At 53.8% G+C, this 13,833-nt stretch overlaps 1 protein-coding gene across 2 annotated transcripts; it reads left to right on the top strand.

The window, feature by feature from the left end:
• Positions 1 to 73: 73 nt before the first annotated feature.
• AK2 (adenylate kinase 2) lies at positions 74 to 6,979 on the top strand. 2 transcript variants are annotated; one of them, XM_059868589.1, is made up of 7 exons: positions 74 to 230; positions 638 to 763; positions 2,550 to 2,660; positions 2,763 to 2,857; positions 3,408 to 3,480; positions 4,034 to 4,229; positions 6,170 to 6,979. In XM_059868589.1, the coding sequence occupies exons 1-7, from the start codon at positions 117 to 119 to the stop codon at positions 6,175 to 6,177; spliced, it is 723 nt and encodes a 240-aa protein (XP_059724572.1). In that variant the 5' UTR covers positions 74 to 116; the 3' UTR covers positions 6,178 to 6,979. The 2 variants fall into 2 exon arrangements, with proteins under 2 accessions (XP_059724572.1, XP_059724571.1); XM_059868588.1 differs by lacking the exon at positions 6,170 to 6,979 and having other exon boundaries at positions 4,034 to 4,433.
• Positions 6,980 to 13,833: the final 6,854 nt, after the last annotated feature.

Below are 13,833 nucleotides of genomic sequence, written 5' to 3'. Positions count from 1 at the left end.
CTCCATGTAAACCGCGCGCTGTAGTTTGCATATTACCATTGACATTTGCATAGCCCCGCCCAGCGGCGCTGTCCCCGCCCACGAGGCGCGGGCCGGGCGCGCAGTCGGCGGCGGCCATGGCTCCGAGCGCGCAGGCGGGGGGCGGCCGCGGACAGGCCCCGGCCGCGGGGATCCGCCACGGCATCCGCGCCGTGCTGCTGGGCCCGCCCGGCGCCGGCAAGGGCACGCAGGTGAGGGCGATGCGGGCGGGAGCGGCCGGCGGGACCGGCCCGGCCTTCCCCACTGCCGGCACTCAGCGTGTGACCCCCGCGTGGACGGACGCGGGTGTCCGGCCTTCGGTTGCCCGCCGAGGGATCGCGGTGTGCGGTGTGTTTGTGTGGCCCCGGCTCTCCCTTCCGTGGGGATTCGGTCCTATCCCGCCTCCACGGCCCCGCTCGCCGGGGCTCTTTGTCCCCGATCCCTTTGTCCCGGACTCGGGCCGGCCGCGGGGGGACCGGGTGTCGCTGAGCTCCGGGGCTCCGTGCCACGTGCTGGCCGGTCAACGACTGTCCCGCTGCCGCGACTGGGGGACGAGGCCCCGCCGGGCCGGGGATCCTCGGCCTCCGAGGGCCGCTCTCACCTCTGTCCTCTTCCGCAGGCCCCGAAGCTGGCCGAGACCTACTGCGTGTGCCACCTGGCTACCGGCGACATGCTGCGGGCCATGGTGGCCTCGGGCTCCGAGCTGGGCAAGCGGCTCAAGGAGACGATGGATTCGGGGAAGCTGGTGGGTCGCGGGGAATGTGCTGGGAGGGGACATGGGCTGGCAGCATCTGGAATGAGAGCAGACAAAATCCATCTCCTAATTAGGATTCTTTAGTTAGTGTAGGAATGCAGATTGCAGGGTGAAGGCAGATTGCAGGGTGAAGGTAGGGATGGGGTGGGGGCTTTCCTTCTATCACCCTGCAGGAGAAGCATCCTAATACAAACATCCTTCCTCTTCAAAATTACTGTTTGCTTACCAGCAGCTTGTGGCCCTGGGTTGTTTTTATCTTTTAGGGGATGCAGTCTGGCTGGTAATTTTCTGACTCCTGAACACTGAGGTCACAGTGTATCCTTGGAGCTGCAGGATGTTACAGCCGGGCTTTGCAGCTCCTGTCTCTCTTCTCTTGATACCTGAGCTCCAGGTATCACTTCAGAGGGTTCATCTGCATCCCAGCTCTTGCATAAGCTCGAGTCACCTGTAACTGTGAGGTGAAAACAGACTTGAAGGTGTTGCTGTGGTAGTTACAGCAGCTGCTGTGTGAGAGAGACACTTTGGATTCTCAAGGGACACGAGTTAGAATCTCTGACATTCATTTTCTGAGGGTCTCATTATCTCATCCTAACGACTGAAATATATCAGGGAAACTCAAGGGACCACAAATTGCAGTGACTTGCCCCAGTGTGGGGCAGATCTCAAGCATCCTGGAGGCTGCCACGGGCTCCTAACACCCCAGGGAGAATCTGCAGGCCCCAGATGGGGAGAGCAGCCTTATCTGACTTCTGCTCAGAGCTCATTGCAACACCGAGCCTGCAATACCCAGCTGGTTATGAAAGATAGGGACGTTATCTGGCCAGGCTGGTGGTATTTGCCACGTGTGTTTGTGTGTGGCAGGCAGCTCCAGGCTGCTCCACAGGCACATCCCTCAGCTCTGTGATAACTCAGCTGGGAGAACCCCAGCATTTCAGGGTGGGCTTTATGCTCAGGATCTTTTTTTCTCCAAAGGGTGTAATCAGGAAGGCACAGAAGTGACTTGTTGCTTACTTCCCCTGCCTGCAGGGCTGTTGTTTGTGTGTTGTGACAGCCTGGTCCCCAATCCTGCTGGGTCCCAGCTTTGTGTGCTGGAGAAAACAGAGCTGCTCCCAAATAAACAGCTATTGTGGGGCTGCAGCATCTGTGAGTGCTGCAGTGTGGAAAAGGCACTAATCCCAGTGGTATGCTGAGATTGTTAGATGGGGAAAAAACTATCCAGTGAAGCCAGAGCTTGTCAGCAACTCTTGGGCTTTTACCTTCATGTGAGGTTTATGGGAGTCAATGAGCAACTCGCCTGCTCTGCCCTTCCTGCCCGGGCCTGCCTCCCGAGGTGGATGTGTAGGTGAAGGTACAAAGTAACAGGAAATCAAGGTAGTGTTGATACTTTGTATTGTGAATTGGTTAAAAAAATAATAATCTAAGGAGTTTGAGCTGACAGCCTTCTTTGCAATACAGTAACCTTTGTAACAGTGAGGTTACAGTGCTGGTCTAAGTCCCTGCGTAGGCTGGAGTGTCCCTGGAGTGAAATGTGGCATTGCCTATGTCCTGGTGTTGCAGGGAGTGCTGTCCTGATGTGGGCAGGCCTGAACAGGCAGCCTGAGCATTGACAGGAATTATGGAATCACAGAATATCCTGACACACAAGAATTGGAATTATTGAGCCCAACCCTTGGCCCTGTACAGGACAACTCCAAAAATCCCACCCTGTCCACACAGACACAGCTGTGTGTAAGTTCAGGATGCCCTTCCTGACAACATACCTGTCTCATCTCTGCAGGTGAGCGATGAGATGGTGGTGGAGCTGATTGAGAACAACCTGGACTCCCCTCCCTGCAAGAACGGGTTCCTCCTGGATGGCTTCCCACGCACAGTGAAACAGGCAGAGATGGTATGGGAGCCCCTGCTTGGGGGCTGCTCCAGCACCCCCTTCCCTCAAACCCAGGGGTCCCTGCTCCCTCAGCCCCTCTGAGGTGGGTGTTTGCTGTTGCAGCTGGATGAGCTCCTGGAGAAGAGGAGAGAGAAACTCGACTCCGTCATTGAGTTCAGCATCCCCGACTCGTTGCTGATCCGGAGGATCACGGGACGGTAAATCCTCCTCTCCCAGTGCTCAGGGCTTGGGATTTCCTAGTCTGTGGAAGAGCATCCTCATTTCAGATCCCAGGTTGTCCTCATGGTGCTTAAGGCTGGCTGTGCTGCTGGTCTCTATTTTCTGCCCTATGCCTGGGCTAGCCTTGAGCAGAGCACCTTCCTTGCCCATAAATCAGGGATTTCTATAGAAAATCTCAGCTCACTCTCTAAGTCCCTCCTTCTCCAAAGCTACTATTGCTCCCTTATACAGGACCCTGAATACATCTGGGCACCAGTAAACTTCCTCCAGGGTCAGGAGTGTGTTCTCTTGCACTGTTTTCCAGACCCCTTTCCCAGCAGAGCAGGATGTAAAACTCCCCTTCTGCATCTCCCAGCGCAGCTGCTTTTCCGAACTGAAGAGGCCCTTGGTACTGAAATAACTGGAGAGAATTTTCTTACAAGTGAAAGGCTAATGGTGCCGTGGCAGATGTTTCTGTACTGATGAGTGGCAGGTTCAAGAGATCTTGTCCTGACCAGCTGCTTTGCTGACACTTCTTTTCTGTCTCAGGCTGATTCACCCAGCGAGTGGCCGCTCGTATCACGAGGAGTTCAGACCCCCGAAAGAGCACATGAAGGACGATGTATGTGAGCTCCCAAGGCTGCAGCTTACCTTGCTTTGGGTTTAGCTGATGCTTTGCAATCTCTCCCTGGAAAAACTCATTTCTTTCCTTCTCTTGTACCTTCCTGTCCTGGCTTTCTGGGGAGCTTGGGGAGCTGCTTGTGCAGCCTGAGCCGACGGCACTGCGGGGAGCGAGGCCTGGAGGGATGGATGGAAGGATGGATGGATGGATGAAGGGCATGGTCAGTCTGCAGAGCTGGCCCAAGCTCTGCCAGCCTCTGAACTTGTTGGACTCTGTCCACAGCTCAAATTGTGACTGGTTTCCATCCTGGGGAGCAGCTGTAGCTGGTGCCTGGTCTCGAGGCTCCTTTTAGCAAGCAGAGTGGTGTGTGGGGAAAAAGACCACGGTGCTGAGCCCTTCTCTCTTCAGTGACTGCTCTGGGACCTGTTCTGGCTGCCCCGGGTTCTCTCTGTCTCCTCTGCAGCACCACCCTGGAGGAGGAGGGGAGCAGGGAGAGAAGGGGGGAGCATGCCAGGCTGCAGCTGGCTGGAGACTGTCCCCTTGCTTCTCCCAGGTCACTGGAGAGCCCCTGATCCGCCGCTCGGACGATAACGAAACGGCCCTGAAAACCCGGCTGAAGGCCTATCACACCCAGACCTCCCCCCTGGTGTCCTACTACAGCAAGAGAGGGATCCATACGGCCGTGGATGCCTCCCAGTCCCCCGACGTGGTGTTTGCCAGCATCCTGGCAGCCTTCACCAAAGCAACATGTAAAGACCTGGTTATGTTCATTTAAAGCTCCGTCCCAGAATGGAGTTCTCCTTTTTTTTTCCTTTCTCTTTCTCTGTCTCTGTCTCTTTGGGGCCAAGGAGGGTGAAGAGCTGAGCAGAGTAGAAGGGGAAGGGATGAGGTGATGCAGCCCAAGGCAGGGCTGTGCTAATTCTCTAATTTAATTAAACGAGCTGTTAACGGTCTCGATGTGGCTACATGTGAACGTCAGTCTGTGTGTAGGTGTTGGGATTTTGGCCTCTAGAGGCCGCAGCGAGCCCAGGCTCCAGCTGCTCGAAATGGGCTCTGCACTCCTTTGGGTCAAAAAGCTTTTGTTTCACCCTAGAAATGCTCCTCTCTGGAAGGAACTGTACTTGTAACTCCTCCCAGCTACCCCACAGGGACCTTGGAGAAGATTTGGGATGTGGGGGAAGGATTTCCCAGGAGATGTGAAGCTGCAAGATTGAAACCTGGGGTTGCTCTGTGTGTATTGTTGTGGGAGCAGCCTGAGGGGCAGCCTGGCTGCTGCTTGGGGCTGGATGATGATGTGTTCTCCTTGTATGTGTTTTATTCCCTGTGGGGTAGCAGATTCCTGTTCTGATGGCACTTGGTGGGGCAGAAAGAGGGTGGGGGGTTTTAACCTTTATTTATTTGTGGGATTTATAGCAAATTAGTGAGATGCTTCTTTTTAATGTGAAATCTGTGGTCAGAGTCTGACAGTTACTGTGTGGCAGACTGGGATGTCCTGAGGATAAGAAAAGGACTTGGGGTTTTAACTCTTTTCTCTTGCCTTGGTTTTGACCAAGCAGAGGAAGATGCATTGAGCTTCTCCTGATCCCAAAGTCTAAATATAATAAAGCCTTATTGCAAAACAAATGATTTCTCAAGGCTCGAGAGACAGCATTATTGAGCACTGCCTCCATGTGCCCTTGAGCTAACGACCTTTGTTGTGAGCTCATGGAAATGTTCCTGTTTCTTGGGCAAATCCAGCAGCTCCGTCAGGCTGTGTTTGAGGACACTGTGTGTGCTCAGAGCCTTTCCAGGGCATTGTGCTGCTGTGTGGTGACACTGCAGGGCTGGCACTGACCTTTGGCCATGAGGGATTCCAGCCCTTCCTAGAGGACCCTGCTGTAAATATGGATTGGCCCAGCTGAAACTTTGTCCTTTGGCATTCCATGTGTGTTTACTGATTGAATGTTACTGAGTATCCTCCTCTCTCTCTCTCTCTGGGGATGGCCCACTCCATCCTGTGCCCTGAGCTGCTGTGAGCTCTGTGGCCAGAGCAGATGTTTAATCCTCAGGAATCCCTTGCTCTTTTCCTTTATAACTTCTCTTTTGCCTGACAATCCCTTCTCTGTCCTCACACATCCTTTCCAGGGACAGAACCTCTTCCCTTCCAGCAAACTGGGAACCAAAAGCAGTGGACTTGTTGCTCTAGAAAGCACGTGACTGAGGAGAAAGGCTTTGACAGTACACAGGGCTGGTTTTGCCAGCAGCCTGTTGTCCCCTGGGACTCCCAGACAGCCCTTGCTCTGTCTCTGGGTTTCCTGTGGAAGGGTAACCTGGAATTGCTGTGCTGGGAGGTTGGGATAGCATTTAGGATAAGACTGCTGAGCCCCAGGGAGTGGGAAAGTGTGTGGGTTACAGCTGCCCTGGCATCTTGGTGACTAAAGAAGTTTTTGAGAGCCAAAGGGAGAGCTGCAGCTCCCTACACTCTGGGAAGGGTTCCCAGCCAGTTGGCATTCCTGGATTTGGTCAAGATTTTACAGCAAGAGCAAGATGTTCCCCTACTCTTCATTCTTTCCTCCCTTGTGCTCTCTTCACATCTTCACATCCAGCTCACCAGCCTTTGTTGTTTTTTTTTTTACCATAAACCATGCTTAATTTTGTTTGTTTGTTTTTCCCTAAATATTTTTTTTCTCTCTGTTCCCATTTATTCCAGCTGAGTGACTCCATCAAGCAGATGAGACACCACCAAACGCTGCACACTCTGCTACATCACCCATTGCAGCCCTTCCCTGGGTGCAGGGAGGGCAGCTGGGAGGGGGGTATGATTGATGGGAGGGGGGGAGGAGGTGGTTAACAAGGGGTTGGGGGGCTGATTTGGTTGGGTTTTGGTTGGATTTCTTATTTGGCAGAATCATTGTGAAGAGGAGGTGGCCTTCTCCTTAGAAATCATGTTTGTGGAGGCAAAACAATTGTGGAGAGGGAAACATCTCTCAGTGATCAGCTGCAGGTCCTTGACCTGTTGGAGGGCAGGGCTAGATGTTACTCCAGGACTCTTAGGGCTTGTCTCCTGGGCTCTTGGTACTCTGAGGCCACTGAAAGGTTTGCTGTGATTTTTTTTCTGAAGTTGCTTCCTATCAGCGAGGACCAAAAGGAACAAATGATTCATCATCATGTGTGAAATGGAAAGGAAAAAGAGATGCTGTGGTCTTTTCCTGGAAGTTCTGTTTTTCTTGTTCTGCTGCATTCCTAAACCCTGGCATAAAGACTTCTCAAGGATTCTCTGCTGCTGAACAGAGGGGCTGTGGCTCTAGTCCAAACCTGCCTTACTTGGGAGTGGGGTGGCTTTTCTGTGATCATGACCAAGCTGGAATTCACACAATGCTGAAGAAATGCAAAAGAGACTTTTCTTAATTGCCTGCAAAAATAACACTTAATTGGGTTTTTTTTTTGCATTTCTTTTTAGATCAAATGGTGCCTTGTCTAACCTCTGAATCAATAATAAAATAACCCCTTTACATTTGTATCTGGTGCTGTGTCCTCTTTGACCTGCAGACAGCGTGGAGGATGAGGAGGCAGATGACAGCATCAACTAACAATTGAGCTGGGTGGATCCTGGGGCCTGATCCTATCTCAAGGATGTTCTGTGCAGCTGGAAATGTGGCTTGTAATTCCTTTTATCTCTTCTCCTCGCTGAGTGTGTCCAATGCTTTAGATCACCATAGCAATGGTGGTTTTTTGCTGGTTCTCTCTCCTGTTTCTTCCTGTGTGAGGCTGAAAGCACCAAGCCCCTGTGTATCCTCTCTGTCCAGAGCTCCTTGCAGCATTTTAACTGATGTAATCCCTTTTTTTCCTCCTCCCTTTGAATCTCCAGTGTGTGGAGGAGCTGATGTTATTTCCTTCTCTCCTCCTGCAGCAACTGGAAGCCACATTATTGTGTCTTCTGTTTCTGCCTTTCATGCTTTGCTGCATCCCTCCCTCTCTCTAAATTCACTGGGAAAATTCTGTCCTAATGCAGGGAATGAGAACATTTCCTGGCCTCCCTTCCTCCTGCCTCCACAGGGACTCTGACCCTCTGTGGTATCCCAGAGGAGGCTGTTCCTGATGGACTGATGGAGGTTTGTTGTTTATCCACGATTCTTGCAGCCCTGCATGTGTTCAGGCACCAGAAAGGGTTGGGCTGCTTGTACCCATTTCCTGCAGAAATTATTGGTTTTCCAGCATAATTGGGCTCTCCTGCTCCTCCGCCATTCTGTCTGTGCTCAGGTGTTTTCATTACCTCTGCACCTCCCATTACCATTCTTGTGCCTCTCTGGCCTTTGTGGTGTTCTTCCCTTGTTCCTTTTGATGGTGGATGTTAAACTTTGCTCTTCCTCCTTGTCTGGGATTGTGTCCTCTGCTCCTTGCCTGCTGTTGTTTTAAAAACCTGTTCTGCCTGCTGCTCCTGGCTTTCTGGTCTGTGGGATGGAGGAGTCCTGGCTCCTCTGAGCTGGGCTGCCTCTGTTTGATCCTTACCTGAGTGTGGAGCATGGAATGGATTGTTGGGGAACTGTGGGGAGGCTGCAGTGGGGAGTCTGTGAGCTCAAGCCTGGATCCTCTGGAGCTGGATCTGTGCTGTGACCTGTCTCTCTCAGGCTGACCTTGAATGTTTTCCACAGCACACGATGCTCTGCAGGTGCTGTAAATTCCTTCTGCTCAACCATTTCGTTCCAGCAAGCTGCTTATCAGGCATTCTTTTGAAAACTGTGTTCATATTTCATACACACAATTATTCAGCAACTATAAAAGGGGGAAATTCCTATTTATAGCACAAGGACCAGCATCAAATAGGACACTGAATTCTCACTGATAGAGGAAGTGACCTGTTCTCTAATGCAGCAATATTTCTGCTGAAAAGAAACAGCCTCTTGAATGGGGGGAGGGATGAAAGCCCTGGGCCATCTCTTTCCATTAAAAATGTGCTGCAGTCCTAAAAATGTATCTGCCCTTCTCCCTTCCCAATGAAACCGTTGGCGACAGGGATTGCAGGAAAACCTTTCACTGTGGGTTTGTGGTTGGTGGTAATGACCCACCGACTCCTGATGGTCTGGTTTGGAGCTGGGCTTAAGTTTCTGATCAATAACCTGATCTCTGACCTTGATGTGGGGCGAGGAGAAGCCACTGCAGAGATGTCTGTGGGGACTTGGTGCCATCACGGTGCTCATGTGCACAGCCCTGAAGGAGCTGAGGAACACGTGGGGCTGAGGAACAAAGAACTGCCTGGGAGCGAGCAATGGAGGGAGTGGGAAGGTGGGCAGAGCTCAGGGGACACGGGTGGAACTGCTGCGGGAATGGTGAGAGCCTGTTTGCTCTGAGCCTGCTTCCCCCGGCTCCCTCTGCTCTCCCTTCCCTTCCCTTCCAGGTTTGTTGAGCCACAAGGCCACCACTGGCCGCTCCCTGCTGCTGTCCCCTGCTGTCGCCCTGTCCTTCCCGCGGTCTCTTTGGGAAGAGCCGCAGTGGTTGATACCAAGCGAGGCCCTGGGAGGTGGAGGAGCAGAGGATGGGATTCCCCTGCTGTCGCTGTGGCAACGCTGGGCAGGGAAGCAGCAGCAGCAGCGGGATGCGATGGGCGGCTGCGTGGCGTGGAGGGAGCGCTGGGGAGGCTGCGGGGGCCGGGCTGCGCTGACATCACGCGGGGAGGTGGCGCAGAGGGAAGGGGAGTGGGAAAGGAAGAGCGGGGAGACTGCGGAGGGGAGAGAGCGGCACCGCGAGTGGGCTCCGGGGACAGGTAAGGGATGCCCGGGGGCAGCGGGGCAGGGGGGGCTCCGTGGGCTGCTGTGGGATCAGCGCCTGCCTCGGCAGCTCTCGGGGTGATGTGGGGCTGGGGGATGGCTCCTGGGCAGCGGGAATATTATACAATGCCTGAACAGCCTGGCACAGCAGGGCTTGGCTGTGGGACAGGGAGAGCAGGTCAGAGCCCAGCTGGCTGGTGCAGAAACTGGTGCAGATGCTTCCCCCCAGGACAGCAGTGTGTGTGTCACTGGTGCTGTACTGGGAAGAGCCAGGAGTACCTGCACTTCCAGAACAGGATAAAGGGACTGGAGAGCAGCCCTGGTCCCTGGCTGGAGAAGGGGAGCAGAGTTCTCCCTAGGGATCAGAGCAGGGATCAGTGATGAAATTAATCAGAAGTTTGAGGCTCCATCCCCAGAGCTTCATCTATCTTAGAGGAGGCTGTGAGCAGAGCTGGTGCACTGGGACCGAGCCCAGCAGCGCGTTTGTGGTGGGAATCCTAAACTGCACATCCCCAGCAGCCTCAGCACTTCCCCTGCCTGTGCAATAGTTCTGGGGAAGGCAGCCAGGTGCATGGGTACTGCCAGCAGCTCTCTGGATGTGAATCCTGGGGATTGCAGACCTGGAAGGCAAAACAACAAAGTCCTTGAAGCCTCTCTGGGTGTCGTGTTGCCTTTTAGCACAGGGGTTGCATAACGGGATCTGTTTTGTTAGCAGAGGGGGTAAGGGTGACAGTCACCTCTGCCCAGCAGCAGCCCAGCAGTACCTGTGTGCTGTGCTGGCCCGTGGTCCTGGGGGGAATTTCATCTTTTTCTTAATCCAAGAGTTGGGCTGGTTCCTTGCTGCTTGTGGGATCCCAGCTCTGATCCCACAGCAGTGGGGTTTAGGGACTCTCCACCGACACTCAGACTACACAGCCTTAGCAAAGTAGAAAATGAGTTTGTGAGCACCCCACGCATCTGTGCTGACCTGATGCTGGCCTGTCAGGATTCTCAGTGTGTGCCTGACTGAGGAAAACACAGCTGGGGCCAAAAGCTCAATGCTGGTGACCCCTGTGGGTGTCAGAAACCAGTATGGGAGTGGAGATGGAAGAGGCACAAAGTAGAAACCTTGCTTGAAACCCAAGAACAGGGAGAGGCCAATGCTCCTGTCACTACCATTTTGTTGAACCAGCCCATTTCCCAAAGCATTTAAAGGGCTGGGGGCTGTGACCCAGTGAGACCATGAAGAAATGCAGCCAGGAGTGCTTGAGAGTGCAATTGCAACAAGAAGCATAAATATGCTTTAATTAGGGGAGCAATTGCTGTGTGAGGCACAATCCTTCCCCACCAAGGCACACATGCTGGGTCTACTGGGACCACTTGGGAGTGGCCCAGGCAGTCATACTGCTGCTTATGGGATGGAAACTGCCAACACGCTGGGAGGGTGACAGGCAGTGCTGTCACCCAGGTGGCTGCAGGGCCAGCTGCATTCCAAGCCTCTGGCATGGGCAGGCAGGGAGGGGAGGGCCCATCAGCTGCTCTGTGCCAGCCCTCAGCTCTGCCCAGGGCAGCTGTGCTGGGAGGGAGCCAGCTTGGGATGGGCCCCTGTGCCCCAAGGGGGACCTCACTGGGCACAGCCTGAGCAGGGCTCCCAGGATCAGCTTGGGAAGGGTGCAGAGAGGAGTTAACACTGCTGTTCTTCTGCAGTTTCATTCCCCAGGTTGTGGTTCTGCATGACCAGCAGCAGGATTGCTTCAAAGTCATGTTCCAACTTGATTTTTTTCAAGGTTATTCAAAATTCAGCGCAGGAATAGCACCAGGACCTCTCACAAACAGAAAGGCCAAGTCACCCCCTCCTAGTCCTTGACCTTCTCTGTGGCTCAGCTGGCTCTCTTTGCTTTCCCCCATACTTGCCTACACTGCAAAAGGGATGATCATGTGAATATTGCAAAGCCTGGCATCTGCACATCAGCTGCAGCAGCTGAGGCTCTGACATGTTCCCGGTGCCTTGGTGTGACCCTGTCCCCACAGCCGTGCTCTGTCACCTGTGTGTTCAGCCCCCACCACAGGCTGTCACTGCCAGGCACACAACAATACAGAAATACATTAACTGGGAACTCGTGCTCCCTCCTGGGAAAAGTGCTATGGATCTGTGAGCCTCTGCAGAGACCTGGAGCATCAGGAGGAGCTGCCTTTGTGCCAGTGTCCAGAGAAGGCCCTGGGAGCTGAGCCAGGCCCTGTGAGACATTTTAATCCTGCCTATTTCACAGGCTATCTTGGCCATGACTCCATGCAGTGAACATTTCCCCCTTCCTTTGTTAGGGGCAATCACAGGCACCTCCTTGGTGTTTGTTTTCACTCCTTACTTATCTGGTGCCACTGGGAGCAGGCAGGGCAGCAGTGCAGCAAGGAGAGTCAAGGAGAGTGGGAATACACATTCCCACTGTTGCCTGGCCACCCTGGAGACCCCTCGATGCTCTCCCTAAAGCCAGGCTGAAATTTCTTTCTGCTGAGGTAGCTGTTTGTTAAATAGTTGAGGTTACTTGAGTAATCAATAGTTCTCTGGTTCCCAACAGAAATATTATCCCTCTGGCCAAATCAGCTTTTCTATCTTTGCTATAAACCTGCTCCTGACTCTCAGCTGTTGAAGGATGGAGGAGCATTCCTGATTTACCTGCACAGAACCCCACTCCTTTCCACCTGCCAGCACCACTTTTTCTCTCTGAGGTTGAGCTGTAAGGGCTGGAAGCACACGGAGAAATCGCTGGAGTCATTCAGTCTCTGCCCTGCTGTTGGCCCTGCCCCAACAGCTCCTTCTCTGTGCTTGCTTCTCCAAGGAGAGAGGTGAGAGTCAATGGGATCCTCATGGCCAAGGGCACTGCTGACATAAGTCCCAGTCCATGGACTCCAAAACAACTTGGCTCAGCTGCTGCCAGCTGAAGGAAAATTGTTCCCATCCCATGGCAGGAGCTGTGTCCCAGAGAACCAGGGCTGGAAGACAAGCCCATTGTGAGGTTCCATGGCTGCACATAAATTTTCCTTGCAAACAGGCAAAGGCACCAACTCCCAGGAGCTGGATTTCTGGTTCCACCCCAGCAGGCAAAGGCTGGGCTGTGGCTCTGGGCTCCAATTTCTTGTGACTGAAGGAGGCCACGAGGTTTGTTCTGCTGCTGGGGCAGTGGAAACAGCCTTGCTGTGCATTGTGAGCATCTCTGCACATCTCTGTTCTTTCCAAACCAGAAAAGGTCACAGAGACCCAAGAGAAACCCACTTCCCTCCTTCACTGAACTCCTTCTGCCTCGCACATGCTTTTGTTGCCATCCCTTGCTTGCCAAAGGCAGGAACAAACACTGGGGTTTGGCAGGGCTCAGAGCCTTGGCGTGTTGGATGGGAAAGAGGCATTCTTGGTCCTCAGCCCGGGGACAGGGCTCTGCTCCACGTCCACTGCCAGATTTTCCAGCTGCGATTTCGCTGCTCATCCCATGCTGAGGGCACCCTTCTGGGGATGGGGAGCACCCCTGGGTGCTGGGCTGTGAATCCTTCAGGAGATCCATGGAAGGGGGGAGGGAATAGCTGGAGCAGCACCCAGAGCTGTGTGAACCCCTGCGTGCTGCTGTGGCTGAGCTTCACATCCAGGGGGAAGCGCAGGAGCCAGTGCTGCCCTGAGGGACTTTTCCCAAAAAATGCCCAATTCCAGGGGAGCAGGGAAAGGCAGAGGGAGGCCATGTAAAGCCAGGCTGTCTCTGCTTTGGTTAAATAAGGCTGTTTTTGCTGACAGCTCCTCCTGAGAGCCTGCAGGGAGGGATTCTGTAACTCAGAGGCAGCTGAGAGGCTCTTGGCAGCTACTGCTGTTTCAGTGTCAGGCACTGGACTTTTCCTGGTGCTCAGGGGAAAAGGGATGGCAGCCTGGATCAGAGATGGCAGGGCTGGGCTGATGAGAGGCTACTGCCTCCCTGTTAGAAGGATGCTCTGGAACAACAGCAGGGCCTGATTTCAGAGAAGCATTTGAGGTCTCAGTGCACACTGATCGCCACAGAAACCTCCTACTCAATTTTCTGCTGTGCACAGCCCAGCCTGAGGCAGCACAGGGGGCAGTTTGCTCCAGCTCTGGTTAAGACAGCCCACAGATGACAAGGCCAGTGAGGGATGAGTGTTTCTCATGGTGGTGAAGGGCTGAGGAAGAGGAGGGAGGGAGAAGAGGAATTTCCTGGTTGTGGTAAAGGTGGGTTGTGCTTGAAGTTAGAGAGAATGGGCTTGTGGTCACTGCATCAGGTTGGGGGAAGGAAGGCGTGGGTCAGCAGCAAAACCAAGCAGAACAAACCCCATTTGCCTTTCTATGCCAGCCCAGGAATGAAGGACAAACCACAGCTCCCCTCTCCCTTTGCCCACCTTGTTGTGCTGCAGAGAACAGAGCACAGGGGGAACAGCCCTGGACCGAGCTGGGGACAGGGGCCTGGCAGCCAAGGGTCAGACTGGGGAAAGATCTCAGCTGAGACAAGGGAACCCTGAGCAAGCACATGTTCAGAGTGAGAGGCTCACACATTCCCCACCTGGTTAATGCTGGCTCAGCCCTCTGGAAAATGACACACGTTTTCCTTGCTGTGGGGCCAGAGGGCTGTGCTGGGAGCTC

The sequence above is a fragment of the Haemorhous mexicanus genome, chromosome 27 (genome assembly GCF_027477595.1).
Source record: "Haemorhous mexicanus isolate bHaeMex1 chromosome 27, bHaeMex1.pri, whole genome shotgun sequence".
Classification (NCBI taxonomy): Eukaryota; Metazoa; Chordata; class Aves; order Passeriformes; family Fringillidae; genus Haemorhous; species Haemorhous mexicanus.
This window is presented reverse-complemented; position numbering and strand designations above follow the sequence as displayed.

What these genes read in the sequence shown, in the direction of transcription:
- AK2 (XM_059868588.1), top strand. Translation starts at nt 117, where the DNA reads ATGGCTCCGAGCGCGCAGGCGGGGGGCGGCCGCGGACAGGCCCCGGCC. An exon ending in ATCCGGAGGATCACGGGACG is followed by an intron (nt 2,858 to 3,407) that starts GTAAATCCTCCT and finishes TTTCTGTCTCAG; the next exon opens with GCTGATTCACCCAGCGAGTG. An exon ending in AAGAGCACATGAAGGACGAT is followed by an intron (nt 3,481 to 4,033) that starts GTATGTGAGCTC and finishes TGCTTCTCCCAG; the next exon opens with GTCACTGGAGAGCCCCTGAT.